The 27,620-nt window shown below is 39.7% G+C and overlaps 1 protein-coding gene across 4 annotated transcripts in view; it reads left to right on the forward strand.

Moving 5' to 3' along the window:
* The window catches only part of ELMO1 (engulfment and cell motility 1), a 315,174-nt gene that overhangs the window by 205,954 nt on the left and 81,600 nt on the right, over positions 1-27,620 (forward strand). For 3 of the 4 annotated variants that reach the window (XM_017823374.1, XM_017823383.1, XM_017823392.1), the window contains one exon: positions 3,909-4,045. In XM_017823374.1, the coding sequence (XP_017678863.1) occupies positions 3,909-4,045 (137 nt within the window). Of the gene's footprint in view, positions 1-3,908; positions 4,046-26,253; positions 26,720-27,620 lie in introns of those variants that run through there. The other variant, XM_017823410.1, reaches the window with a different exon arrangement.

The following is a 27,620-nucleotide window of genomic DNA, read 5'->3' on the forward strand; positions in this document are numbered from 1 at the left end:
GATATCTACACATAGTCTACATTTAACGTGGGGGTAAAATGTCATGAGTCCTTCCAGCTGTTAGCCAGTTTCTGTTGAACTAGTGACCTTTTGTTCTTACTGATTTGGACAGTGAGGTGACACAGCAGCCTGCTGTCTGGTCTGGCACACTGATCCTTTCCTGGACTCTGTCCTGCATGTAGAAATCCCTGTTGTCCTATTCAGTTCACCACAGCAACTTTGAAGTTTAAATCTCTGCTGTACTTCAAGCCAAACACTTAATGAAACATCACCACATAATCTGTGCCCTTTCAAGACAGGTTTATGCAAATATGCAAATACCTGACTATTCTTGACACAGCTAAAAGAAATTCAACCCTGATGATGTTCTGTCTCATGGGAAAAGGTGTTTAGAGATGGGCTAAAAAATGAAGGTACAACTCTTTTCTTCTTTCTCAATTGATTTACTTTTCCCTGTTGTTTTCTACTAATCCACAGCAGAACAAGGTAACATGTCATATCTGTTTACTTCTCAAATAGTCTGGAGCATTTGAATGTCTTGTTGTAATTTAGGAAATAACTGACAGACAGAATTGTGTTGAGTGGACTAAAAGTATACACTGAAGGAACCATATGAACTCCCAGGTAGAAATTAGCTTTTTTTTTTTGCCAGTACAATTTAGAATGAGGAATGAACTAAATTTCTTCCTCTAAGTTCCAGCTATAGATCAGCTAGAAGCTGGAAGGACTACTTGTGTCCTGAAAGGTGGCATATTGATCTACAGCTTCAAGAATTGTGCCAAGAAAGCAAAATCAACAAGATCTTCACCTGATTTATGTAGGCCAGACATCTGTGACTTGCCTTTCAAAGGTGATCTCACAGAGGCGTAATTAAAACTTGATGATGAATAATCATGATGATTTGTGTCCCCACATTGCAGCCATGTGTATGTTTTTATGTGGTTATAAATTTGGTTAGTCCCTGCTTGTGAAAAAGAAGGTTAGAGAGTGCTGGACTTAAGGGCCAGAATTTTGCATGCAGCTCTTATGCAGAAGGTCTCCAAATATTTCTAAGGCTGGACCTCTGTTTCAGTTTAGAACTAGTCAAATTGCAAGTTAGTGAAAAAATAAATTCAAGTACTTTAATTAGTAAATTGAACAGCCTCTAAATTTACTCACTCTGCAGAGAGAGGCAGTCCTTTGATATTAAGGATATTAAAGCCTCTGACTTGGGGCTGGAGAGAGTGGACCAAGACAGCAGTTTGTAACTCAGTCTTACTCTGGTCTCAACACCATACCAGTAACACAGTACTGCCTTTTCCTTCATCCTAATTTCACCTGTCAAAAGGAGAAGGAAAGTATTGGGGCAAGGGTTATCTTTCATTAGATATTTTAACACTCCGAGCAGAACATAGATGTGACCAGAGCTGAAACCTGAAGATTTTACATTGAATTGTATTACTTTGTATTATTTTAGATGGAATTTTCATAGCATACAAAAAACTACCATGGAAGTAGACCATGGATTTTCTTCTTTGCTATCCGGATGAGTGAGAATTTTGAAGGAGCTGTTTATCATTTGGTTTTGAATTATTCCTAGGATTTCTTTTTTACTTTAAGACATTGATCCTGCTTTTTAACAGGCCTAACTTTCTCCGTTTATATCAATAACAGTGATTTCTACTCTTCCATTTTGAGACTGAAAGCCATAAAACACAGTATGTTGCCTACTTATAAAAAAAAAGGTGGGGGGAGGTGGCATCTCTGATTCTGCATGCAGAACAGTCAACACAGTAGATACAGTTTGAGGCTGATTGTCATAAGGAGCATGAGTTAGAACCAATGATCAATTTTCTGAGAATCCCTAGCCTTTGCATTAATTTTGATTTATTGATTTTTATGGGCAGGAGCAGTGAGAAACTCAGGCTTTGAGGAGGATCAGAAAGGCCAGTGCGTGTTGAGGGTTATTGCCTTGTTTCGTGCTGTGATTTATACAGTGAAGGTACTGGCTGCATTCTTCTGCTTGGTGTTATTTTATTTCTTCTCATCATTATAGTATTTCATGACTTAAAGACAAGTGCCCTCTGAGAATCTGTTCTGTTGTGTCTCTGACATTTTTACAAGCTGAAGGTCTGATTATTGGAAGTGCTGAGCCCTTGGAGCTCCAGTGGAGTGAATGGAGGCTGAAGGTGCTCTGAAAAACATGCTTGAGGCATTTTATTCTTTAAAAGCGATTGAGTGGTTCCTCTTAAATATAGGTCTCTGCTTTGACTAATTCCCCCTTGACTGCAAATCCTTTGAAGTAAATGGAGTTTACTTGATTACAATGAAACCTGTGCTCCAAATTTAATTCCTGTCCTTGCCACATAGCTGAAGAATTGATTAGTAAATCTGACGTTAAAATTAAGATTCAAATTTGCAATTAAGCTTCCGAGTTTTGCTTTATAATTTTAATACTGAATGCTAGGAAAGATCAGAAAGTATTTTTCTTTGAGGGTTCAGGTGATTCTAAGCACAATTCATGTTCCTATGGCAGAATTGCTGGTGCGGTAGAGGTAACTAAACACACTGAAAGGGCAGTTTTGTGTCTAGAGGAGGTACCAGGACCAAGTGTCTGCAGATGGTGCAGGGAGTCAGCCTGCCTGAGCTATTCCCATTCTCTTGAAAAGAGTCTCTAATTCTCCAGTTCCACTGGGAGAAAGCAGATTGAGCCTCAGGAAAGAGTGATTTATCCCAGTGCTTGATAATTCTGCTGTTCTTGCAAAGGAGGAAGTTGCCTAAGCAGTGGCTGTTTGATCCTGAAGTAAGGGAAGATGATGTTGTTCAGGCATGTGAGTGACTTCTGCCAAGTTCAAAGGAGCACTCATGCAGAGGTGAAAGCTGAAACTGAGAGATTTGGGGACTAGGTATATGAAGAAAGGCTTAATCAATTTTACTTTTTTTGTTATCTTTTTAAGAACATAAATAGGTAACCTACTCAGGTGGCCCTGCAAGTCACAGCAGAGTTTAAAGATTCTTTTCAGTTCTTGGCTAAAGCCACTTCTGTTCCCAGGTTGCTCATATGTGCCCGGAGGCCAGCATTTCTTCAGTCCTCAGTTTTTGAAAATTTATTCTTTGCTTCAGGAGACTCACAGCACACTCTTGCTTTTCCATTTCATGATCCTCACTACAGTATTCTTTTTTTTTTTTCTTCCTCAAAGCCAGTATTTGATTAAAGGAAGTTTGCGTGTTGTTTTTTGGTTTTGTTTTTTTCCTTTTTGTTATTTCTGTCTCAGATAAGGGACAGATTATAGAAGATCCATTGCTTTTGTTTCCAGTTATTTTCAAAGAACAAGTTTAATCAGTTACATTCTCATCTTTATGTCTGTCTAGATTTCTCTGGTTACCTCTGTGATATATTCGTTAGTATGGTACATCATCTGCTATGCCAGGGGAGCTTCATATTTCAGTGTGTACATTGATCTAATACTATTTTGTGAGTGATAGGATCTGGTGTTTGGTTTTCATCAGGCAAGATGGACCATACTGTTAGTAGTGGCAGAAGTTGTTTTGATGAGGAGATTTCTACTTTTTCCCTTTGTCCCTCTATCCTGGACTGAGCAGCAAAACTTGGCACAAACAAAAAACATTGAGAGACTATTCAGGCAAATGGGTAGTTGCTTCCTCTTGTTCTTGCTGTTGGTGTCTTACAGACAGGGTCGATACGGTGTCTTACAGACAGGGTCGATACTGTGTTTTGTTGTCTTTAAGACTGTAGATCAAGGCTGGCTTTTCACGATGATGTTTTGACATCCCTTACTCCAAGAACTGGGATTTCACTCAGTTACACTGTTTTTTAAATTTTGTGGCTGATTGTATTTTATGTTTATTTTTTGAAGCTCATACCTGTACATGTCTTATTCCACGCCCCCTTGTTTTTCTGTTTTTAGCCAGTGAGACCTGCAACGATTTCCATCCCATGTTCTTCACCCATGACAGATCGTTTGAGGAGTTCTTCTGTATCTGCATTCAGCTCTTGAACAAGACATGGAAGGAAATGAGGGCAACTTCAGAGGACTTTAACAAGGCAAGAAAAAGAGTGGGGTGGGAATAACTGGGTAGAATGATGAAACAAGACCATATATTCTTCCCTAGAGGCACAGGGATTTACTAATTCCCATTCTGCTGAACGCTGTGGAGTTTTATCTGTTCAGATTCTTTGCATATCAGAATGCCAGCATCTAGAAAGTGGTGGGTAGGGAATGGGAGACATAAGGGAAGTTCATAGAACCTTTTCAGTCATATTGCGCTGCAGACTATGAGACTACAATCCTGGCTTGAGGGGAAATTCTACCTTTTTATGTTAGCAATATTATACTGAAGTGCTGCAGCCTCCAAGGTTGTAAATAATGCAGAGAGAGTACTGCAGTGATAATTCTGTGCATCCCTTTCATTTCATGTGAGCACTAACAGGATAAAATATTCAAGAGTGGACACAATCATGACAGACTGCTGTGCAGTTTAGCCTGCTAAAACAAACAAAAAAACCCCAAACAACCAAACCCAAATAAATCAACTGAAAATCCAACTAAAATGCTCCTCAGTATCTCACCCTTTTTGTGGTAAGAATTCTGGAAGCTTCAGCCAATCTCCTCACCCTCAAAAAACCCATAAAGAGCAGGTCTGTCTTAATGGTCCTTAGACATCCTATTTTAACTGTCATGAGGCTGAACAGTATCTCTGACATTTTGTAAGAATGACAAACTCATGCTTTTGTGGCCAACTGGCATCCTTATCTTTGTTGGGATCCTCTGACTGGATCTTCAGCTTCTCCCTGGGAGATGTTGGTTGTAGAACTATTGGTTGAGAATGAAAAGTGAGACTGATTCTCTGTGTCAGCACGTGCCATAGAAGAGCCTTGAAGTCACCAGATTCAAATGTTATGTGAAAGCCAGTAAGAATGATCATGCCTAACTTCTAATTGGAACTGTCTGTTATCGAAGTGGTCTCAATGTCCATTTTCTTCTGCAGAGTGAAGGTGAATTCTTAAGTCATGGTGAGGAATACCCTTTGCTGAGTTCTTTCAAACAAGTTAGTTGGCAGCAGTACCAGAGCCCTGGCTAAAGAGAGAAAAGAGGTCCTAAGTGCATTCTGTTGTAGCTAGATGACCTAGAGGCTTGTTCTTGCATGGAATTTCTGAGACACTTCTCTTATCTAGTGATCTAGGAACACAGAAGGAGCAATAGCAAGATAATTCACTGAACAATGTAGGATTGTTGAAATCAAGAGCTTAAAAAAGCAACTCTTAAAAGACTACTTCATAATATGTAATTGTTTTAAATAAATGTATTAACAACTGCATGTTACTTACAGGCCTTCTGTCTGTAAACATGTAGACAAGTTGAAGGACTTGTCTACATAATTTCCCACAACTTGAGTTGAAATATTATTAGTAATTCTAGGGGATTCAGAAAAAGAATGATTTCGTTTCTGATAACAGCCCAGACCACCCTAAAAAGAAAACAAAGAAATTTACTTTGCTGTGTTAGGCATTGTTGTGGAGATTCATGGGAGATCAGGTAGTTTTTTTCTCTGATCTGACTAATTTGCTATTTGTGTTTTCTGTTACTGAAAAATTCTGCAACTTCACCCATCAGTTCTTTCGAGTTCAGCAAGATTGGCAGTAGGTCTTACTGCATGTGTAATTGAAGACACAGTAAACTCTGTGGGGCAAATCTGAAACATTTGCCACTGGGCTATTAGGATTTGTGTCTGGTGGTGGCACGATGGTGCATGGTCCTGGACCCAGGATCTCTGCCTGCAGAAATCACTCTTGATTTTGTAACTGTTTTCATAAAGGGGAGGAAATGCTAAACTATTGAGACTCTCATTTCTAACAGTTCTGTAATTATTTTCTGTTTATCTAAATCCTTTCTTAGAGTCATAAGGAGATTTTTGCGCTCTTACCCACTTCAAATGACATGTGGTGGGGATGTGCATTACTCAGCTGATAAATGTCTAAAGGGATCTGTGAGTGAAGCAAACAGTGTTGTTTTGTGGGCTTGTGAAGCACTTCAGGGTTTATGGGGCATGATACGTTATATAGTGGTACCCAAGGTTTACCCATCTGCTTGGTGGGTGATGGCTGCCAGTGCCAATGGCTTTACCAAACTTAACTCCACCATTTTTAATCCTTACCTGACAAGAGGCATTGGTGATCACTGCTCATTGGTATTCTATCTGCATCTTTCCTGTGTGCTAAGAGTACCTGTTTCTAGGCAGACATTTTTGAAAACTTGGCAGCCAAGGGCCGTGTGGACCTGGGGAGCATTCAGCCCATACTTTCAGAAGTGAATGGGAAGAAAACAGACCTCACAAGATGCAGTAGCTTAGTTGCTGTGTGTAGGGATAGGTACAGTTTTGGAAGTATTTGTAACAGAAAGCTAGAACTGGTCTTGCTTAGGAAGACTGCAAAATGCCTTCTCAAGTATGTTAGATGTTTTTTTTCCCCTTCCTTCTACATTTCAGAGAAAGTCACAGGGAGAAGCTATGAGCAAGCTCTCTCTCTCCCTGGTATGCACAGAGATAACATGTTTGCAGACATGTACAAGGCCTCCTTGGGCCAAAGAGGGTAGGGCAGGAGAGAGAGAAGATAGAAAAAGGCTTGGAGAAGGCGGAGCCTTGCCGTTTTTTCCCTGAGGGCCTGGTGTGCAGCATCATTAAGAAATGGTCCTTGCATCTGAAATAGACCTTTTTTTTTAATCCTTCCACTGCCTTGGCATTCTTGGGAAGAATACCTGCGTATGTTTTACCTTACACTGTGAAAAAAAAAATCTTCTGTCTTCTCCATGTGTTACTATTTTTCAGTTTCAATAACTTGATTGTCATGGTAATGTATAAAACACCACTTTGTTATGGTTTACTACCCACCTGGCTGATGGGATAATTCGTTTCATTCCTTCCTCCTTCCCTTCCTCCCCCAAAACCTCCAAAACAAATTTGGACACTCAGTATATTGGATAGTAAGTCTTGAGACCTGGAGATTCTGCCAAAAATCTAGACCACTTCCTTTGATCTTTAATCATACTTGAAGAAAAAGGGCTTTTAGCTTAGTTTTAAACTTTTGATTAATCACAATTGCTGGTATGTTAAGGGTCTGTAGGAGGTCTGTGTGCACATACAGAGATTTATTTCCTCCTCTCTTGCATTGGGGAATGACAGGCACTAAAAGAGGTGAGGTGATTGAATATTTCCCCTCAGGTTTTAGTGCCTGTTCTCAAGGGTTTTTTAAACTACATATTAAGACTTTCTTTTGATGACAAAATGGCATACTGTGCCATCATGGTTCTTCAATTCATGTTGTGGAGATTTCATATAGATTTGTTCATTTATGAAGTTTCAAAAATAATTAAACCAGGACTTTGCTCATAGTTGGAAAAATTTTATGGTGTTTTAGTGAAACATTTATGGTCTCATGCTTTGTTCAATTCTTATTGTAACAGACACATTTTGTGAGCTCTTGCATTAGAAAAACTCCTTTGATCTCTTGTGGTGATAGTGTGATAACTATAAGACCTAAAATCTTTATTGCAGTCTATCTATATACTAGTAGATGTCTGAATAGAATAATTTAGACAGGCAGCTAAGCTTATATTATGCCTTTGTAACATTTTAAGACATACATAATTCATGTCTTGTGAGTTTCCTAGAGAAATTAAGATGCAGTTGTATAGAGAGACATGCAAGTGGCAACAATTCCATTTGAAACCTTTTTGTTTTTATATGAGCCTACAGATGATCAAAGGACACTTTATAAGTTCTGTCCTCCACAGTCATTTGTGAGCAGAGAGCATGGTTTATGACTTTGAAAATATAATCTAGTCTCCAAGCTTTACATAATTCTACATGTTTTATTGCAGCAGAAGAAAGCGTTGTGTATTGATTTTTGGAGTCAGTGCTGACTGTAAGAAAGCTGGACTGAGTTATCTCTCACTCCAGCATCTAGAAACCTTCATCACCATGCCCATTTAAATAGGTGCCCATCAGTCAGTTTTCCCTCACACAGGGACCACCTACACTCTGCTCAGGGTAATCAGGCTCTGCTGCCACACAGACTAAGAAGTACTTAAATTGATCCAGAGTTTATCGTTTATTTTTAATATGATAATAGGTGGAATTCAAAGTACCTGCCCCACAGTAAAATTCCCCCCTGGGGCCAAATGAAAGCATACTCCCAAAGAAAAATTTTTTATTGATCCCCACTAGTTGTTCTTAAATAAATGCACCTGTGTTGCCCTAATGAGGATTTAAATTGAGATCACTATCTTTTTAGTGATCTTGTTGTAAAATACACATATTGCTTCTTGGCGTACAAGGAGACAGCAAGTAGGACATTATGTAGGGGACAAGATTATCCTCTTACTTCTGGTTTCCAGAGATTTCAGTTGGCTGCTTTTTGTACATTTGAAGTTCACATGCTAATAGGAGGAAGGGTGAGCAAATGTGTTATTTTAATTGCAGGACCAGCCATAGCTTGTCTTATTAGACCTGCAGAACAGTATGAACAATTTGCTAATTCTGTACCTAGTGTAGTGCCATCTTAAAAAAGCACATTAAGAATAAAAATAACTGCTTCCAGCCCCAGCGTGGAAGGAAAAACACAAAATTTTTTTACTCACCTGGGAAAGTGCTGAAGCTGCATTTTAGAAAATGGGCACAATGTGGCTGCTTTTACTAGTATATTAGCATAGTTTTAGGTTTTTAGATGGCCAAAAATGACTACTCAGATTATCATTTCAGCGTGGCTAAAGTTAAGTATGAGATGCCAAAACTGAAAACCATTGAAAGTACTGTGGTGTACTACACTTGAAATCAGAATCTGCCGTATTCACTAAAACTACAGTTTTAAGGAATAGGAAAGTGGGATGAGGTTGGCTAATGATACATTTTTCTCATTACTGGGCGATCTAGTTTATTTGCCCTCTGGACATGTGTTCGAGATCATCATAGTATAAAACATGAGCTTTTAAATGTTTTATGAAAATTTATTTTGTAATAAGAATATATTTTTAATAATAAGAATATAATATATATAAAATATATAAGAATATAATAATAATAATAAATATTTTGTAATAAGAAAAACATTCTCAGAAAACTCAAAAACCTCTGGTTTCAGCATTCAGCTAGCATTCATTTCACAGTGGCAGACCTGGGTATCCTAAGGAACTGCCCCTGTGGTATCTGGCTGTTTCAGTGACACACCATGCTGCATCACTAGATCCCCCTGCACCAGTGGGGTCTGCTCCACAAGATGATAATTCCACTGACAGGTATACACATAATAAACTGCCTGTGTGGTAATCAGAAGAGTAGACATTGCTCACAGCAGCAACAGATGCAAACAATAAATGCCCTACGTGAGTCCTGTAATTAAATAGCAAGGCAAACACTGAGGCATTTGATAACCACAAAAGATGTTTATGGCTCATGCTCAGACCCTGCAAACATTTTTCATTGCTCGCTGACAAGATAACAGAAAAGGTAACCAAGCATAACATAAAAATGAAAAATACTATTTCCTTTCTCAGTGGCGGTTTGGAAATGCCATTCCACAGGTTTCTCGCAGCTTCTCTAGTGTTGTCACGCTTTTGGCAGCTGTAGGATGCATGATTGTGTAAGGCTAGGTTCAGAATATGACTAAATGTTCAAGGGCAGGGTCTTAAGAAGCATACCTGTCTGAGTTGTGAAACACACGTTTGTGTGAAAACGTGTTGTGGGCCAACACCACCATTAGATAATATGTTATCCCATGAGGAAACAAAGGTCTAGAGGGTCATTTTGAGAGGGTCAGAGCAGCAATGTGGCAGAGGAGATATCACCAGCTTTGCTGGGTCCTCTGCAAATTAGGGAGACACCAGGAGCAGACTGTGTACAGATCCTGACCAAAATGCCCCCCTGGCTGCAATTTCGTTGTTCTAATGCTAGTCCCTGCCACAGCAGCTCTGTGCCTCACCTGGAAGTGGCAGGGTTTTGCCGCGCTCCTGGAGGAGCAGCAGGTCCCCAGCACGCTCAAGTTATCCCCTCTAGTGGCACTAACAATATCCTCCACTTTTCTCCTCTTGCAAGCTTGGCCAAGCTTTGACAAACCACATTTTACAGGAAGGAGGGAAAGGCACCCAGAGCTGAAGTGCCTTGGCAGTGAAGCAGCTACAGGGTCAAAATCAGAACCAGGATATCTGGCCACTTGCTCCAGCCTCCTTCATCACCCTGCCACAGCTGCAGCAGCAGCCGCAGCCCCAGACTGGTTCTTTCCTCTGTCTCTGTGCCCCTCTTTCCCCACACTGCACTGCACAGGGATGCTTGGAGAAGGATGGCAAATAATAGCTTCAGGAATGGGAAGAAACCATTACCTCAAACAGGAGAAAAATTAATACAGACGAACTTGAAAGTAAAATCCTTTGGTCAGTCTGTAAATCTGTCTGTCACCTTTTCAATTCAATGGAAGAAGGAAAAGGGATGGTAAATACCCTCTTCACGGATGCCCTCCAAAGCATTATCGTTTTCCTATGGGTCTGAAGGATATGAATTTACCTTCTTTTGGGAGAAGCTTTGGAAAGCTGTTCTATTTGTATTTTTCTAGCGGGAAATGCCAGGCTAGTGGAATGATTGCACCTCTCTGTTAGCTTTATTGCACCATCCCTTGAGAGTGGTTTGTTTGTATCAGTCAGGGATACTGCAAATAAATTATTCTCACACAGAATGAATTCAGTATTCCCCAGGCTGGGGCAGATTAGCACAAATTAAATCCCAAATTTTCACACCTGAGGCCAATAGCACTTTATTAGCTTTTATGGGAAACAGAAAATTGCTATAAATATATTGTATCATTAATTGTGTAATGCATGAATTTGTTAAAAAAATTATAGCAATTAACATTTTGTAAGTCTGCTGCGTAGCTTACACAGAAAATGAGACTTTTTAATTGAAGAAAAAAAACTCTCTTCAAATACAATAGAAATCCTTTAGAAGAGCAAAATTGTTAGGTCTATTCCATTAGCAACCCCTTCCTTAAGAATGGTCTGTTTTAAGCAGTGCAATTTAATGTAATGTAGGAAGAGCCTGTTTAAGACCTTTCCCTGGCATTTGGTCAGTGTTTCCTCTATGCTTTTTATGGCCTAGATTCTCCAAATGTGTGCCTTCACTGGCTGCTCATTTCAGAATGGTTCTGTTTAGTCTTCTCTGTCTCTGTGCATTTATCTACATCTGTCAGGTCTCCAAATGGGTCCCATTGCATTTGTCAAAGACAGTTTTGCTCCTGGCTGCAGGAACTTGAGAAGGGGTGTTTAAGATGCTAAAAATGCGGCTTTCCTCTTACTGAGGCATCAGTCTGTAAAAATCAGATTAAAGTATTCATACTCCAAAGGCTGGGACTGTCAAGCTCAAAGGGACTGAACGAGAGTATTGCATTTTGAAATCTAGTTGGTTGTTTCCCTTTGAAATTTTTTCAGTCTGAACTAGCATTGTCAAGAATGCAAATGCATTTTAAAAAATTAATTTGTGAAATGTAAGTTGCTAGACTGCCTAATGAAGCAGTAAGGAGCCACACTTGCCCTTTTTCTGCACTCTGTAGCTTATGAACTATTTTTTCAAGTTGAAAGACTTTTTTCATTTAAAACATATCTTTACTATTTTCTGTCTTTGCCACAAGGCTTTGAAAGTCTTTAGAAATAGGGTCATATGTAGTTATAGCTGAATGATCCTTCTCCAGTGATCACATATGCAATGATTTCATGGAGGGCATAGTCTTAAAAGGAAAAGCATTTTAAATCTTGAATTCTGTCCTTTCTGTCCATTTATATGCCAGGATGGATATGCTAACAAATAGAAGGATTCTTTAGGCCAAAAGCAAGGAAGAAATGTCTCAACAAAACATCTGCTATTTAAAAAAAAAAAGAAAAAAAGGAAAAGAGCATTTTAGTGTAATCCATTCCTTGACCAGCAGCTTGTCTTATCCTTTCCTCAGTGATAAAAGTCGCTGTTCATGTGAAATCTCTTATTTGTGGAAAACTTAGCCGCCATTGGCAGAGTGGATTTTATCCCCCAGGTTTCTAGTGAACTGTGTGTGTTACTGTAGAACACATACGGATCTGTGTAACACCCTGGAGATGGCAATTTTTAAAACTGCTGGTACTTCGTATTTTCAAAGCTCTCTTCATTTTCATCTCTGTGGGTGCTGATCAAACCAATAAACTTCTCAGCCTTCAAAAAGATGATTGAGTGGAAAGCCTGATATCCAGAGGAGAAACGTTGAGTGTAGGTTATCTATGCTAACCACTTTTTTTCTACTCCATAGAAACCTTTTGCACTGGAAAAAAAAGTGCCTCACTTGCATGTAGAGTGTGTTAGCTGCCGAGAGAAATGATACAACCTAACTGCAACTGTCACCAAAACAGCATATTTTGTGACATTGCCCCTGTCATTCCTGTCTAAAAGTGTGGATAATAATGAGATCCCAGGAACCACGCTTGTCTCTGTATTTTTATTTCTTCTTTCTAGGATATGTTTTTGTAGTACACTTAAATCAGAAGTGCATGGCATATGGCTTTTTGCTGCATGAATTGCTGGTGATGTGAATGTCAGTGGGCATATAATACCAGATTTTCATTTTGTGAATTACAATGCATGGAATTCAGCCTGAGATCTCCCCCGACTATAGACCTTATTATAGGCAAATAAAAAAGGGAGGGAAGGGGGGAGAGGTGATATCTCGGAGATTTTGTTTCAATTGAAATGAGGTTATCGTGGTGAATGATACAGCTGACAATGAGATTTTTATAGCCTCTCTTGGAGTAGCAGAAAAGCTTGTATTATTGTTGGTTGGCGTTAAGTAATTGTAATCTAAATAGCACAGTGGTTGAAAAGAGCAGCAGAAATCTTTCATACATGTCTCATAAGCAAAGCCAGGGTGCTTTGTTGCCTTTGTCTCATCTGTCCTTATACAAATGTCCTTCATTGTTTGCAGTTTACATCTCATGTATTGTCTTGATTGAATACGTCAGTCACCATTAAAAAGGCGTTTGCCAGTCAGTCACTGCTGCTGCTTGTCTCTATTTTTAGCACATGAGGTAACTGCCCAGCATTTGACAAGCTGATCCTGCTACCCGATGCACCAGTGTAAATTAAGGTTGGCTGTGATAGAGGCATATGGGAGGGGAGGGCTGCTGGGAGCCGGCATGAAAGGAAAGGACGGTGCGTGGGTGCGGATGGGCTCTCCTCTCCTTTGCCCACACCAGCTATTTCAAGCCATGTCTACACCGTGCACATGGGGCCAATAGACATGTCTCTGCTGGCTCTCTGTAGGTTACCTAGGGCACCAACATTGGGGAACCTATAGCACAGTTAGTTTGAAAAGCTTTCTTAGGTGATTACAGGCTAAACTGGGCCTTGGTTTGCTAATGTGAGCTGTCTTCAAGGTCCCAGACACTGGATGAGTGGCAAAATAGAGGAGGGTAGGAGGTGAGGGGTTTAGCACGTACTTTCTGAAAGGTGACTGAAAGGTAATTTATTGAGAGGCTCCATCTCAGTTCCTCAAGTTACCTTTATATGTCAATCATATATCAAGCAGAGAAGCAAGGCCCCTTGTAATACATAGGAAAGCTGAGGAGTATCACTTTATAAGCTGAGCACAGGAATGGAAAGAGATTTGATGCCATGTAAGTGTATTGACCCAAACACCAGAGAGAGGTAAAGGAACAAATACCAAATTCTGTGTCAGAATCCTTGAAAAGACATTTGTGTAGATGATTACAGATCTTGCCATGTCAGTTGAAGATACCGTGCCACGACCATGAAACTGAAATGCTCAAGAACCATCCTTGCATCAAGAATGTCAAGTCTGCTTCTAGAAGAGAAGCATCTGGGGAAACAGCTTTCACACATGCTTTGAATTTTATGGTAATTTTCTCTCTGGAGACTTATCTTCAGATTTCAAGCATCAGTTTTCTGTCTTAGGGAAACTGACTTATCCTTCTTGTGTTGCTAATATGAGAACTTCATCAGCAAGAACTTAAACATTGCAGTTGTATCCATTCTGCTTGAATAGTAAATGCTTCCTAGTCCTTTTTGTTGTACTTAAACAGGAGTCCAAAGGAAACTACACATCTTGTCATATCATTGTTACATTATCAGACTCTTCAGAAGCAATTGATCAGCCCTTCCTAGTGAAAAGTCACAAAGCAGAAAATTGAAACATCCTTGTTTTTGTAAAATCAGATGTGTGAGATAAAGGATGGAATCTCATATCTGTCAAGATTTTCAGATCCCTTCCAAGAACTCATATCTGTATAAGTTAGGGATCTGGAAGTTGTTAAAGGGCTGTTTTATTCTCAGTGATGTTCTTTTCTTTTCTTTTTTTTTTTAAATATGAATTGATCTGATTGTCATATAACTGATTTTTTCAAAAGCATATAAATAAACTAGTGACTGCATGTAGAAATCTTACTGGATTTCTTTCTCTGTTCTAAGTGAACCTTCCTTTAGCTTCTCTCCTTGTTCAATACTTCAACCAGAATTATTCCCCAGACTTTACTTCTGTCTGTCCTCTTTCCTTGGAGCAATGGCATGGCTCATAGCACTTCTACCTGTCTTAAGGATGGTGTTAATAACTTTTCTCACCTTCTAGCTGGGGATGCCTGCTGACTACTTTGCACAGCCACATCTCCCATCAAGACATCAGAAAACACCCTTTGAGGTTGTAGAATATTGGAATCCAGTTTGTGAAGCCAGCATAGGGGTTATTGGCAGCTCTGTATTTTCGGCAGTGGTGGAAGTCTGAAGGCAACTCTTAAAATTGTAGAGTCAAAATTACACGTGCAATCATGTTTCTTATTCCTAAAAATTGAACTATATGGACAAAAAGTCTTACCTCACAAGTAATGGTATAAATACAACATTTTAATAATGATGGCAGAGAACTGGATATTATTTTATCTAGCCTAATTCTGCATACAGTGGGCTGCAAAGTTTGATTTACATAGAGAAAAAAGGTGTCTCGACCAATCTGGGAGATAAATCTCAGGCAGAAGGTGTAGTGTGTGTGTGTACCTTGAAAATGGTTTCAGTTAGATACATGGCCTAAATGGCCCTTCGCTGTGTAAAGTCTTTAAAGTACCAGCTAAAGCAAAATCTTTAAACTGGTGGTTCTACTTGACGAGAAAAGAAAGAAAATATCTCCATAAAACTTATTTAGCTTTACATGGGCTAGGGGTTTTTTATTGCCTTGTTGCTTTTAAGCTCCAGAGAACAGGATGTTTCATAGCTGCTCAATTTGCTTTAGTTATTATCATTTGAAAGAGTTTGATGATTCTAATTTCCTTCTCTACGCTTCTTGATTTTAGTAGACGTTTCTCAATTTTAGTAGTAGAGTAACACTTCAGTATCCTGTGTTGATTTTTATGATGGCCAAGGCTTTGATATTAATTTCTTCTGATATTTTCTTTGATATTAAAAGCTGAGGATGTGTGGTTGCCAATGCAAACTGAGGACTCAGAAAGATGAATTTCATGTTTTACAAATATAATTGTAAGTGCTTGCTTGTAGGATGGTTGGTGAGTTGATGAGTACCATGAATCACCAGTGCACCCTTGTGTGATGTGGACTAACTACATGCTAGGTTACATTAGCTAAAGCATAGCTAGCAGGTCGGAGGAAGGAATTATTTCCTCCAACTTGGCCTTTAGGAGGCAGCAGGTGGAAGACTGTGTCCAGTTTTGTGCCCCAGTAATGGGGAGAAATGAAGCTAGTCCAAGTAAAGACCACCAATATGATTAAGGACAATGGACCACGTGGTATTCAAGGGGAATATGAAGGAACCAGATTTGTTCATCCTACAAAAGGCTGGGCACATGAGGGTGGATCCAGTTGTATCTTCTTCCATTGTTTGAACAAGAAGCTGAGAAGATGCACACCCTTCTCAGAAGTACACAGTGAAAGAAGAAAAGTGGTGCAGCACTGGAACCAATTGCACAGAGAGATTATGGAATCTTCATCATTGGAGAAACTCAAAACTTGCCCAGACTTGCCCTGAGGAACCTGACCTAAGTGTGAAGTTAGCTCTGCTGTGTCTGCAGGACTTCATGATGCCTAGAAATTTCTAACAACCTGAATTATTTTGTAGTTTTATGTGTAAAACGTATTTTCTAATGTTAACTTTTCCTAATGTTAAATAGAGTGTGAAAGATCCTTGTAATGGATTCAGCAGCAACTTTAAGAAGTCAGGCTTTCCCCATGAACTGCAGTGATCCCTTTGAAGCAGTTTAACTTGTCTTAGCTCTGACAACTGAGCTGTTATTACTCAGGGGCATTTAAGCGCCTTCAGAAATTTCCTTCAGAAACTGAAAGCATTTCCTCAAATTGTTCTTGCTAACATTTACAAAAGTATGTTTTCCTAAATATTTACCACTGGCTACTACTGCAGCTCAGCTGACATGGTGATTTGTCTAACTCATTAGCATATTTGAACCCTAATACTAAAGCAGGCCTTGTCTGTAGAAATTGCAGAGGGGTGTTTGGCTACTAGTGGATTGGTTTGGGGGGTCTCATTGTTTTGTGGTTGGTTGTAAGGTTTGTTTGTTTTTTTTTTTCTAAATGCTTGTCTTGTACACAAACCTTTGTTGTAGCTGAAGCTCCATTGCTTACAGGTTGTAGCTTTAAGTGCAAGCTGTCATTTCCCCACCATGGGAAGTTTCAGGTGTTTCTTTTAAACACAGGTTTATGACCAAAGAATACCACTTAAATCGGCAGAATATACAAAGGGTTAAAAAGAAGAAAGGAAAGGTGATGTTAAGTGATTTTTAATTGGATAACAAGAATACATAAATGATATCTTGCTGCCTGTTGCTTGGAAAATTAGTGGTAGAGATGGGAAATTAGCCCACACCTCACTTGTCAGTACTTTAATGACAAAACAACCACATCTTGGTTTCTTTTCTTGTGTCCTGATACACAATTCTCTTAGCAAGTAGACTTGTTTTTTTCCTCCATAGTGGAAGCACCTTCCACATTAAAGCAAAATATTTTCCCTTTGTTTACATCCTTTAAAGATTAAAGTAATTAAGTGGTTAGATACAGTGTTTGCTGCATTGTTTATGTAAATGGCTGAAATGAAAATGTGTGGCAATTTGAGACAGTAATGAGAAGGATGAAGATAAAATGAAAAGATGGCATTCACACTGTCTTTGTGCACAATCTCTCATGTGGAGACTTATAAGCAGTAAAAATTTAAGAGCAATTACAAAAGAACCAGAGCTGTCAGAAATTTTTTTTTCCTCTCTCTTCAAGTGATCAGGAAGACTATAGTAATAAATTACAAATTTAGTAATCAACTAGTATTTATCAGTATGTGTGTATGTGAGCACAGCATTTGTGATTACCGAGGCACACTAGGGCAACACTATGCCCGCAATAAGCCCAGCACTGCAGCTGGCTTTGGGTGGGTAGGCTTCTGCGGCTGCCACAGGGGGTACAGATACTCTGTGTTGGGCAGAAGGTCCACATGTAAGACAGGACCTTGAATATAGAAACCTGTACATTCATGGTGCCTGGCTTCAGGACAAGTAGCAGTCCTATTATTGCTAAGGAGAGACTATGCCTCAAGCTTTCTGGAAAAAAAGTTCCCCACTGCCCAGATATGAAAATTAGTTTCAGGCTTACACTGAAATATTGAACACCACTAGACAGGATAACAGCTCAGGTGTGGAAGGCAGTCAGACCTCCAGATCTCACTGCAGGTTACAGCTCGAATAGAAAGGTTGTCTACAGTGACAGTATTAAAAAAGAGTTACAAAAAAGCTTCCAGAAGCTTTGCATACTACAAAGCAAAGATATTCTGATTAAAATAAAAGGGCTGCAGAGAAACCAAGAAAACCAGCAAATCCCTTCTTTCTGTTTTTCCAGATAGTACAAAGTGTTATTTTAAAATAAAAAAAATATATATTCGGAAATTAAAAGAAGAAAAGCAAGCAGAAAAACTGTGCAAGCACCATTAAGCTGCAGAAATTTCCCTTGGACACATTGCAGTACCTTTTCAAAGCAGCATATGGGGTTTATTCTGGTGACTCTAATTTTAACATGAATGGGAGTCACGTGGAACACTCTTGGCATACTGCTTTGAAAATATATCCCTGCACGATTAAGGAAGACTGAAATCTTTTTAAACATCTATTTTTATTTTTTTAAACCAATTCTGAAATGTTTTTAAAGGAAAGAATTAATGGAATGAAAATGGTCCAACCGTGAATAAAGCAGTAATGTAACAGGTAGAAATACTACTGGCTTAGCACTATGCATATGTTTGTGCTTCAGAGGCTGAGAAATGAAGAGTGAGGAAAACTTTGAGTTTGTATCCACTGTTGCAACTGCCTCGGCATTGCTTGACCTTTATAAATTTTTCTCTTCACTTGGAAGACAAAGTAATCATTCCACCTACCATATCATAGGTTGAACCATAGGGTTCAACACAGAGAGTACATGGCAAGATTTGTCTCTGCAATGGCAAGCATTGCCATGCTGCAGTATTGACAGCATCTTTAGCTCATGGGTGATTGAGACTGAAGAAATATGTACTCTGAAGATCAATTAGGGAGACATTCATTAGCAGGAAGGAAGTTCTGAACAGATTCAACAGCTCTGACAAAGTTAGCCAGAACACTGATAGGGCTGGGCCTGGTGTGTGGGCTGAATGTGAAGTAGGGTTGCTGGAGGGAAGTTCAGAGAGTCCTTTCTGACAGCCGGTCCTTCCTACCCATCTTCAGAGAAACCAGTCTTAACAGTTTCTTGAAATGTTTTGAAAAGGATAAGACCGAAAATGTCCATAAAACCACACTGATGAATACAGACATGAGCATAGTTAGAAGTATGGACAGTCATCTGGTGTCCTTCCAAAAATGCAGAGAAAGAGGGAAAAGTTACTTTTCCTTTTCTAACACTTTTTTCTTTTTTTCTTTTTATGACTTTGGTTTTGTGTGGGCTACTGCTTTAATGCTTGAGGATCTCCTCTGATTATTTGTAATTTCTTATTGCCTGTCTTACTAATATTTATCTATCTTGACATCAGAGACACATATGCAAAAAAAAAAAATTGCCTGTCTTTTATCCTTTTTACAAAATCTTCACCAGTGATATGTTACATCATGATGCTGAGCTCTCCTGTCCTTCATATCTATTGACTTTGAGTGGGGTTTCTCCGGTCATTCTAACATAGTTCCCACTTCCCAGACTTTAACATGAGATGCAACAGGCAGCATAAAAGAAAGAGTATTTATGTCAGCCTTATTTAAGACACTTCATTTAAGCAAGCCTATTTATATAGCGAGGTTATTTATATTACATTTGGCTGTGAATGGGCGGGTGTGGGCATGCTTCTGTTGTACATGCAACACGTGTTTGGGGTGTGTATACTTGGCTGCACATTTCCATATACATGGGTTGAAAAAGTGGCTGTTAATGTCTTTGAGCAGAGGGTGTTGGCAAAGCCCAGTTTAGGGAGGCTTTGAAGTCCATGGGAACAGATGCGTGCTGCCACAGGCTGACACAGAATAGAACTGTCAATAGCTCATTTTGTGTGGTCCAAATTACCTTATGAGGGTATGGAGGATATTGCCCTTTCTAGCTAAAGCTGTGTTCACTCGGTAGATTGCTCCTATTAGAGTATACATGCAATAACTATGTGGAAAACAACCCTAACTGTTCATTCAGCTTATGTGAGCATTGATTTGACTTTCATTCCTGCATGAGGTGGAAGCAGACAGAGCATATTCTTCTAAAGAAAGAGAAGAAGTTGTGTGCTTGCTTGATCTGGAAACTAGACTCATGTTTTCTGTTCTTCTCATTAACTATAGTCTTGGCAATCCCTTTCTCCCACCAGAGCCTTCTGACACCTTTCCCTGCAAGCCTGTGATGTAAAAGGAGTGTGAAGGGGATGTGATAAATGGTGGATAGGCCCTCATCAACAGCTATTAAACTAATAACCTGCAGGTTCTTCACAGCAGCTGGGAAGGTGAACCAAGGCAAAGATAACCTTGTAATTGAGTCTTTTTCAGTAGTCTCATTCTAAACATCATCAACTAGCATTGTCATTCTGGTCTTAAAGGTGCATAATCACACCAATACAGTTCCTCTAAAGGCTGCTGGGTGTCTGATTGTTACTCTTAAATAACACACAGCAGAAGCTTTTGAAATTAAAACACACACATAGAAAAGTCTGCTCAGTAAAAATCCCATTTCTTTTTCCAGAATGCCTAGGCAAGTATATACTGGGTTTTTAGAAATCTGGAGATGTATGCTAGCATCATTCATTGTGTAAGTCTTAAGGGTATGTTGGATAAAACCCAAAGCCTCTGCTTCAGGTCTCATACTACTAATCTCTCCCCATTAGCAAGAGAGAGCAGGAGTTTTGTGTGAACAGATTTAATCTTCCTGTGCAGCAGATGTGCTGACACATGGGTTTCTACAGTCAATGGGGTAAATAATCTCCTGTTTAAGTAATTTCTAAGTACCTATTTATGTAATTAACATATTAAAAAAAACATGCATCATTATTTAAATGGCAAACCATGGCAGCACCAAAATAAGTTCAGATAACTGAGACAGAAGAAATTTTCCTTTATTTTGTCCCTCGTATAGTTTTTTGGTTTTGTTAAAAGAAGAAAAGTTAAAGAAATCATTTGTTTGCCATTTCATATGACCGTGTAGAGATTTAATCTGCATCTTCCAGACGAGGAGAACCACAATGCACTAATGAATAAGATGGACTGGAGCATGCATGCATGTAAGAGAGACAAGACCAAGTGTGTACAAGGTGTAATTTGTTTCAACAGTGTTAGTACGATGTACATTCCCCAGTGCCTGTCCTGTGGAGACCCAAGCATTAAATGGAAGTCTTAGACTGTTTGGATTGCAGATAAATCCAGCTTCTGCTGCTTGTTTGCCAGTGAGTGCAAAGCATGAGCTGGAGAAATAGCTAAAGATGGAAGAATATTGCAGATAAAATGCTGCAGCAATGTGGAATTGTTCTTTCCCGGGCATGTGTACTCTAGACCAAGTAATTGAATGAGAGAATTGAGATTACAGTGACATGACTGAAATTTTTTTTAGTATGTTGCAAAGGGTTTTGATACCAAATTATTATATACATTTGAACAATGTGGGCAAAGGAGGCAACAGGGAAAATCCTAGCTGCAACTGTGGATGAAGAGTATGGGATAGATTTGACAGATAGTGCTCATATAGACCAAATGTACTAAAATTTGTAAAACTCACATGATGATTTCTGAGCCTCTTGCATTTGTGTATTTAAGAGTGCCATGTAAGGAATCTTGAAGCTGATGATGTGTACTGTGAAACCTTTTGCTGCCTACTGTCTGGATTTATTATAACTGATTTGAAATTCTTCAGTGTCCTCTCATGCTATATGACTGCAGTGTATGTTTAAAATGGCAAGACTTAAAGGTTGCAGACAGCTGCGGGGGCTTGTGTATTTTAAGGGCTTTTTTTAATATGATAGCTATCCAAAGACAAACTAACTATGATTGTATATGACACTACCGCCAAACCTAAACATCACTTCAGGTTGTTTGTCAGATAGGGCTCTTCTGTACCCAATATCAAGGTTAGAAATACTTTTGGTTTTGTTTGTGCATGTATCAAAATCTATTCAACTTCAAACTTGTTCACTGTGATGAAATAGTCACCCTCTAAGCAACTCAGTTTCTCTTTCTTCCCTTTTTAGACTTGGTTTCTTATGTCTGGTTGCGGTGGCTTTCTTCCTTTTTTTTGTTTTGTTTTTTTTTTTTTTTTTATGATGGGGATATTTTGGTTCTATATCAAACATGAGGCATTTTAGATCTTCTTGGAGTTAACATTGGGGGTGGAAAAAGAACCCACTGTTATTTGTTTGGACTAGGAAGTCTCCTTTTGCTACCCAGACTACGTGTAATCATTTAGCAATAGGAAAACTGAGAAATATTCATATCAGTTCCTGTAGCAAATTTCAGGACTGTTTGTAGGCTGCCTTTGGCTTAGCTGAAGTGCTTCAGTTATCAGAGAAGATGAAGAAGAATTGCAAATTCAACACTCCTAGACAGTCATCATTCAGACTGCTGTTGTGTATGTCCAGGAGTGTTGTATGAAATTCTATAAAGCTCTGATTTCATTTGTATAAGACAAGTGGAGATTTTCTTTCATGCACATCTCTGTGTCTTGAAGGCTTTTAACATATGTATGTATCCTCAAAAGGGGGGCAACTTGCCCAGTGGTGCAGGAAGATACTTGAATGCTCTTGATGCTCAAAGTACAGGGTAAGGTAGTGAACATTAGATGTGCACACTGGTGCTTGGATGGTGGAAATTAAATCTGTCCATGCTTTGCAGAATGAAAGGTTCTGTGGTTTTGTAATTCATATAGACCTTCTGGGTGCTATGGTGGGAGATCACCTCTGAAGGTCATGTCTAATCTGATTTGCAAAGCTGTGTTCCTGACTGTTTTCAGCAGCTTATGTATCACTTGGGTGTTCCTATTCAGATAATCTTTGTGGTTTGTAGTAAGGTTGTCTTAAATGGCAGAAAGAATAGATTGCTGTTTATGCTATGCTCCAGCATTTTCATTTTAATTTATGTTTATGTGTTGCTATCCAAAAACTTATTTCAGATGCAGTAATATTAGGGAAAAGAATAAAATTCATCAGAGCTTCTCATTTGAAATAAAGGGACCTTCTGATGAGGCATAAGGTTTTCTGATACTAGGATTAGGGAAAAAAACAAACTGAATGTGGCCTTGAAACCTCTGAAACCTTTTATTATCTAAAGACTAGGTCTTAAGTGACACTTGAAGAATACAGATGTAGAAGAGAAGTCTGTAGGTATTCCTGGAATAAATGCATAGGACTAGCTGTTCCTGGTACAAATCAGCTGCTTCTACAAATGGACTTTTGAAAGGGCTGGAAAGCTTACTGAGAATTGGCACATAATTTATGGCACTGGAAGAGGAGTCAGTGGGAGCCAACCAGCAAGTCCATGACTTGGGAAGTGTTAGTAGGTTAACCATCTTCCTCTTTAGGTATCTGGGCTAAAAAATGAAAACCTCACGATCTAGAAGGATGAGTAAGTATTCTATCACTGCTGATTGTTCCTCAGCTCCCACACACAAACAGGTCTTAGCCCATGACAGCATACTGCCGAGAGCTGCTGTCAGATTGACAAGTAGCAGCTCCGGTGTGAAGCCTTCCTAGAAATCTTTTATCCTTTTGGTTGAAGAGCATCATTTTATCCTGCTATCTTAGAAGATTTTTTTTTCACAAATCTTGTTTATTATGTTGCTTTGAAATTGCCTGGATTTTTCTAGCCTTGAATTTTTTATCTCCCTTAAAAACTTTCTTAGGTATCTGTGGCCTGTCCTGCTTTAGAGTGCAACAAAATTCTTAGTGTGTTTATTCTCACAACACAACCTTGTGAGAATAGAAATGCAATTTACAGGGGAGACTACTGAGAAAAGAAAGTGACAAAGGTGAGATTTCTTAACGTTAAATCTAGCAGCCTACTGCCATCAGAAGCAGAGATCTGTCACTTCTGCTCCTTACCTATGACAGAAAAAGACCTTAAAAATGGTCTTCTGAATTCTTGACTGGTAGCCCTAATCTGGGACATGGTCTTCTTCCTGTCAGCATGTGAAATGAAGGTGGGGAGATTTAAAAACTGGGACAAGAGAAGGTTTCTCCAGATACATCAAAGTTGCACTGATAATAATTATGTTTGCTTGCAGTGGGGCTTTGTTTAACAAAGCACAGCCTATGGAGAGTTTTGTACTCTGTGTATCACACAACAGAAAGGAACAATTTGTTTAATTAGGAACCTCTTCAATTTAATATTGGCTTTTTAAAAAATTCCGTGTAGAGACCCACTAGGAATGTGACATTTGGTTTTCACTGTCCAGTACCATTTAAATATTTATTTACGGTTTGCATGACTATTTTAAGCTCTACATATTGACAGTGCTTGCAGTCCATAAGACATGACAATAACAGCTAGAAAATATAATATTGGAACATTCACACACAAATTACAGAGTATGCTCCATACTCTTAGACCACTCTCCTACATGATTTAGGTGGAAGGAGGAGTGGAAAAGGAAGGAAGTAGACAGATTGCTTTTTCCCCAGCAAATCTAGGCTTTTTAATTAGCCCCCTTTCCCTTAAAATGCACATTGAATATCTTTCCACAGTTTCATATTTCAAAACTGAAAGAATGACCGTGAAAGTTGGCAAGCTCAGGGTAATCGTTATAGCGATGGTGCTGCTCTAAAGGCAAATGAAAAGCCGGAAGAAGTACAGCATTGTAAGAAGTGAACCCTGATGACATCCTGAGCCATTAAAAATGCAGTTCTCTCAGAAGCTCATTTCTCTGTCAATAATTATAATTGAGTAACAGATGTCCTGAAAAGCCAAATCTCTGGTGTAGCTCCCTGTTCTTGGCCTTGCTCCTGAGCACTAGGCCAACAGGATTCAAAGACCTTCCTAGACTCTGGATTAGTTTCAGGTAGAAGACATTTAACAGGGAGTGGCCTTTACTGTTCAAGGAGATCAGTGTAACTACCTGCAAGGCTCTGTCACAGTGCATTTTAAAATGCTGCTATTTACCACGGCAAATGCAGTGAATTTCTGTTATTAATGTAATATAGAAATGTTGGGGGTTTTCAGAAGAGCTTTCATTTTTTATTCTTCTTTTAATTAAATAAATGAAAATAAGGGTTCATGAATAAGGAATGTGTCCTCATTTTTTCTATCTGAAATTCTTTCTTAACATCATAGTAATAGTATGTCAGTGTATCATGGTCTGTCCAAGCTTATCTTTTTAATATAAATGTATGCATTTGACTTTTCTCCTCATTTTGCAGTTTCAATAACAGAAACATAGAAAGACTGATAACAGAATGCAAAAGACTTTTTCAGTTGTCCCACAGAAGTCTGAGGAGCAGCCAGAAATTGCCCCCAGCTGTCAAGTCCCTTTGCTGTCTGCACTATTGGCTTAGGAATCTTTTCTCTCTCTGCAATGTTGCTTCCTTTCTTCTAATCATCTTTCCTTCTTTGTATTGTCAGAGGGTAAGACAGAGTTTTTGTCAGTGTCATGCACCTTTTGTGCATGAAGTTTTCCTGCTGTTTCATCAGACCTTTGACAGAACAGGGAACATCTAGTGTAGCATTAGTTGCATGAAGATTCAGGTCACTGTTTGTGGGTGCCAGATGCAGTTTTGGAAGTTTCATAATAGCTGTATCGGATTTTCACCTTGTTTTGGAGAGAGACAATTTATGGAACTGGAAAGGAAAATATGATATTTTGACAGTAGTCTTGTCTTCCGCTGGTCCCTTATTCAAACTTGAAATATGAATAAGGTGTATTATTCATTGGAACAAGTCCAAAGGAGGACCAAGATCATCTCCTATGAAAACAGGTTTGAGAGAGTTGTGGTTGTTCAACCTGGAGAAAGGAAGGCTCCAGGGAGAGATTAGAACACTTTCCAGTACCTAAAGGGGGGCAACAAGAGAGATAGAGAGGGACTTTACAAAGGCGTGTAAATAGGACAGGGGGTAATGGCCCTAAAGTGAAAGAGGGTTGGTTTAGTTTAGATATTAGAAAGAAATTCTTTACTGTCAGGGTATTGAAGCACTGGAGCAGGTTGCCCAGAGCTGTGGATGCCCCATCCCTGGCAGTGTTCAAGGCCAGGTTGGATCGGGCTTTGAGCAACCTGGTGTGGTAGAAGGTGTCCCTGCCCATGGCTGGGGGGTTGGAACTAGATAATCTTTAAGGTCCCATCTGACCCAAACCACTCTATATGATTTGGATACACAGAGAGTGTACCTCCTTAGCATATGAATACTATGCTAACAAGTGAATACTCCTGGGGTACATATATATACGTGTGTTGTGTTGTGTTTGCACAGGGAGAAAGTCAACATGTACACAGCTCTGTCTGCGTGTACATTCCCAGCATGTATGAGAAGAGAAAGCAAACTCACAATCAAATAAGCAGTGAGAGCAGAGGGAAAAAAGATGAGATTGCAGTTGATTATGAGCCTGGCAGCAGATGTGCTACACAAATCCAGCCCGCTGCATCCAGGCTGTTTCCATGGCGATGGAGCGAGTAATTGTGGAGCTCCGGCGCACTCCCCCGCGGCCCCGCCAAGGTGGACGCGGGTGCCGGGTCCCCACCAGCGCTTCGCCTGGGTGGGCGCCGGGCTCTGGGACAAAGCGAGCAGGAGGAGAGGGGGAGCCCCAGAGATGGGGAGCTCTTGATTTATTTATTCCCCGCGTCTAATGGTAGCATGCTAGGGAAGCGGCGCTCTTCCTCGGAAATATGGTCTCCTAAGATGCTAAATAAATGGGCAGGAGTTTCCCTGCCACGGGATTGGGCTGCCATTGGCTGCTGCCGCCTGCCTGTGCCAATGGGAGCCCGACGGGCACCCGCCACATAAGCAAAGCTACACGCTCAGCCCAGCGGCGCGGGGACGGGGAGCGGGCAAAGGTGTGCGAAGGAGGGGGCTGCTCCTCTCACATGGCTACAGCGAGGACGGGTCTCCTTAGAGAGCTTCGCCAGAGACCATCTGCTGCCCGTGCGCATTGTGCCTTCCGCAAAAAGCAGCATTAAGTCATTCGCTCGCTGTAGTGTGGGAGGTGAATTTGTCATCGGGAACGATGGAGCTACGAGATCTCTGTAAGTAAATCTGTGTACTTTATCCTGCTATTTTAGCCTGGGCATAGATCAATAAATGGTGTTGAGGAATGGCAAAAGCAAATTAGTAGCAACTGTAAATAGCGTGAAGGATTCCTTAGTTTTGTTTCCCATATAGCGAGATCTGTTCTTCCTGATGGTTCCAGGCATCGGACAAATTAGTTAGCTGTTTGCAGTGCCTTGGGTGTTTTTTTAGCCTAATTAAGATTATTCAGTGGAAGGATGCTGTGTTCTCCAGGGCATTTCAGATCCCCTCTGTGTTTGTAAAGGAAAGCAAACTATGTGGAGCAGAATATCATAGGCAAAAAAGTCTGAGGTGCCCACATGTAGTCATCAGCATTTGTGGTGTCAGTATAATAATAACAGGTACAATATTACAGTGGTCAAACGCTAGTTCAGACCCTGAGCCAAGAAAACACGAGTTGCTCATCATTCATCACTGTGTTCAGCAAAAACAAATAATTGCTTTTCCTACCCTTTATGTTCTTTTTTTTCCCCAAATTAATTTCTTTTTTGGAGGGGGATTTTATAAACACATTTAATTCAAAACCTTTCCTGTTTGTTTATGAAGCCCATGAGTACATGAGAAGTGTGGAGAGTTTCCTTTTTCACCATTGAGGGGCATGTGTTAGAAGTTGATTCCTTTGCCTTTTGGGACTCTGCTTTTGTTTCTGTAAAGCAGAAATGGTATATTTAGAAGGGAGAGGGTGTGTGTGTGCAAATCTGTCCCTCTGTAACCCTCTGGGGTTACTTCAGTTACACCAGCCATGAATTGGGCTCAGCATTGTTCATGTTTTATCAGGTATTTGCTGTTAGACACTCAGCTTTGCTGCATGGAGCTTGTAGATGACTCTGCTTAACCCTCTCAGAGACTGTAGTCGTC

The sequence above is a fragment of the Lepidothrix coronata genome, unplaced genomic scaffold (assembly GCF_001604755.1).
Source record: "Lepidothrix coronata isolate B3197 unplaced genomic scaffold, Lepidothrix_coronata-1.0 Scaffold3, whole genome shotgun sequence".
Lineage (NCBI taxonomy): Eukaryota > Metazoa > Chordata > Aves > Passeriformes > Pipridae > Lepidothrix > Lepidothrix coronata.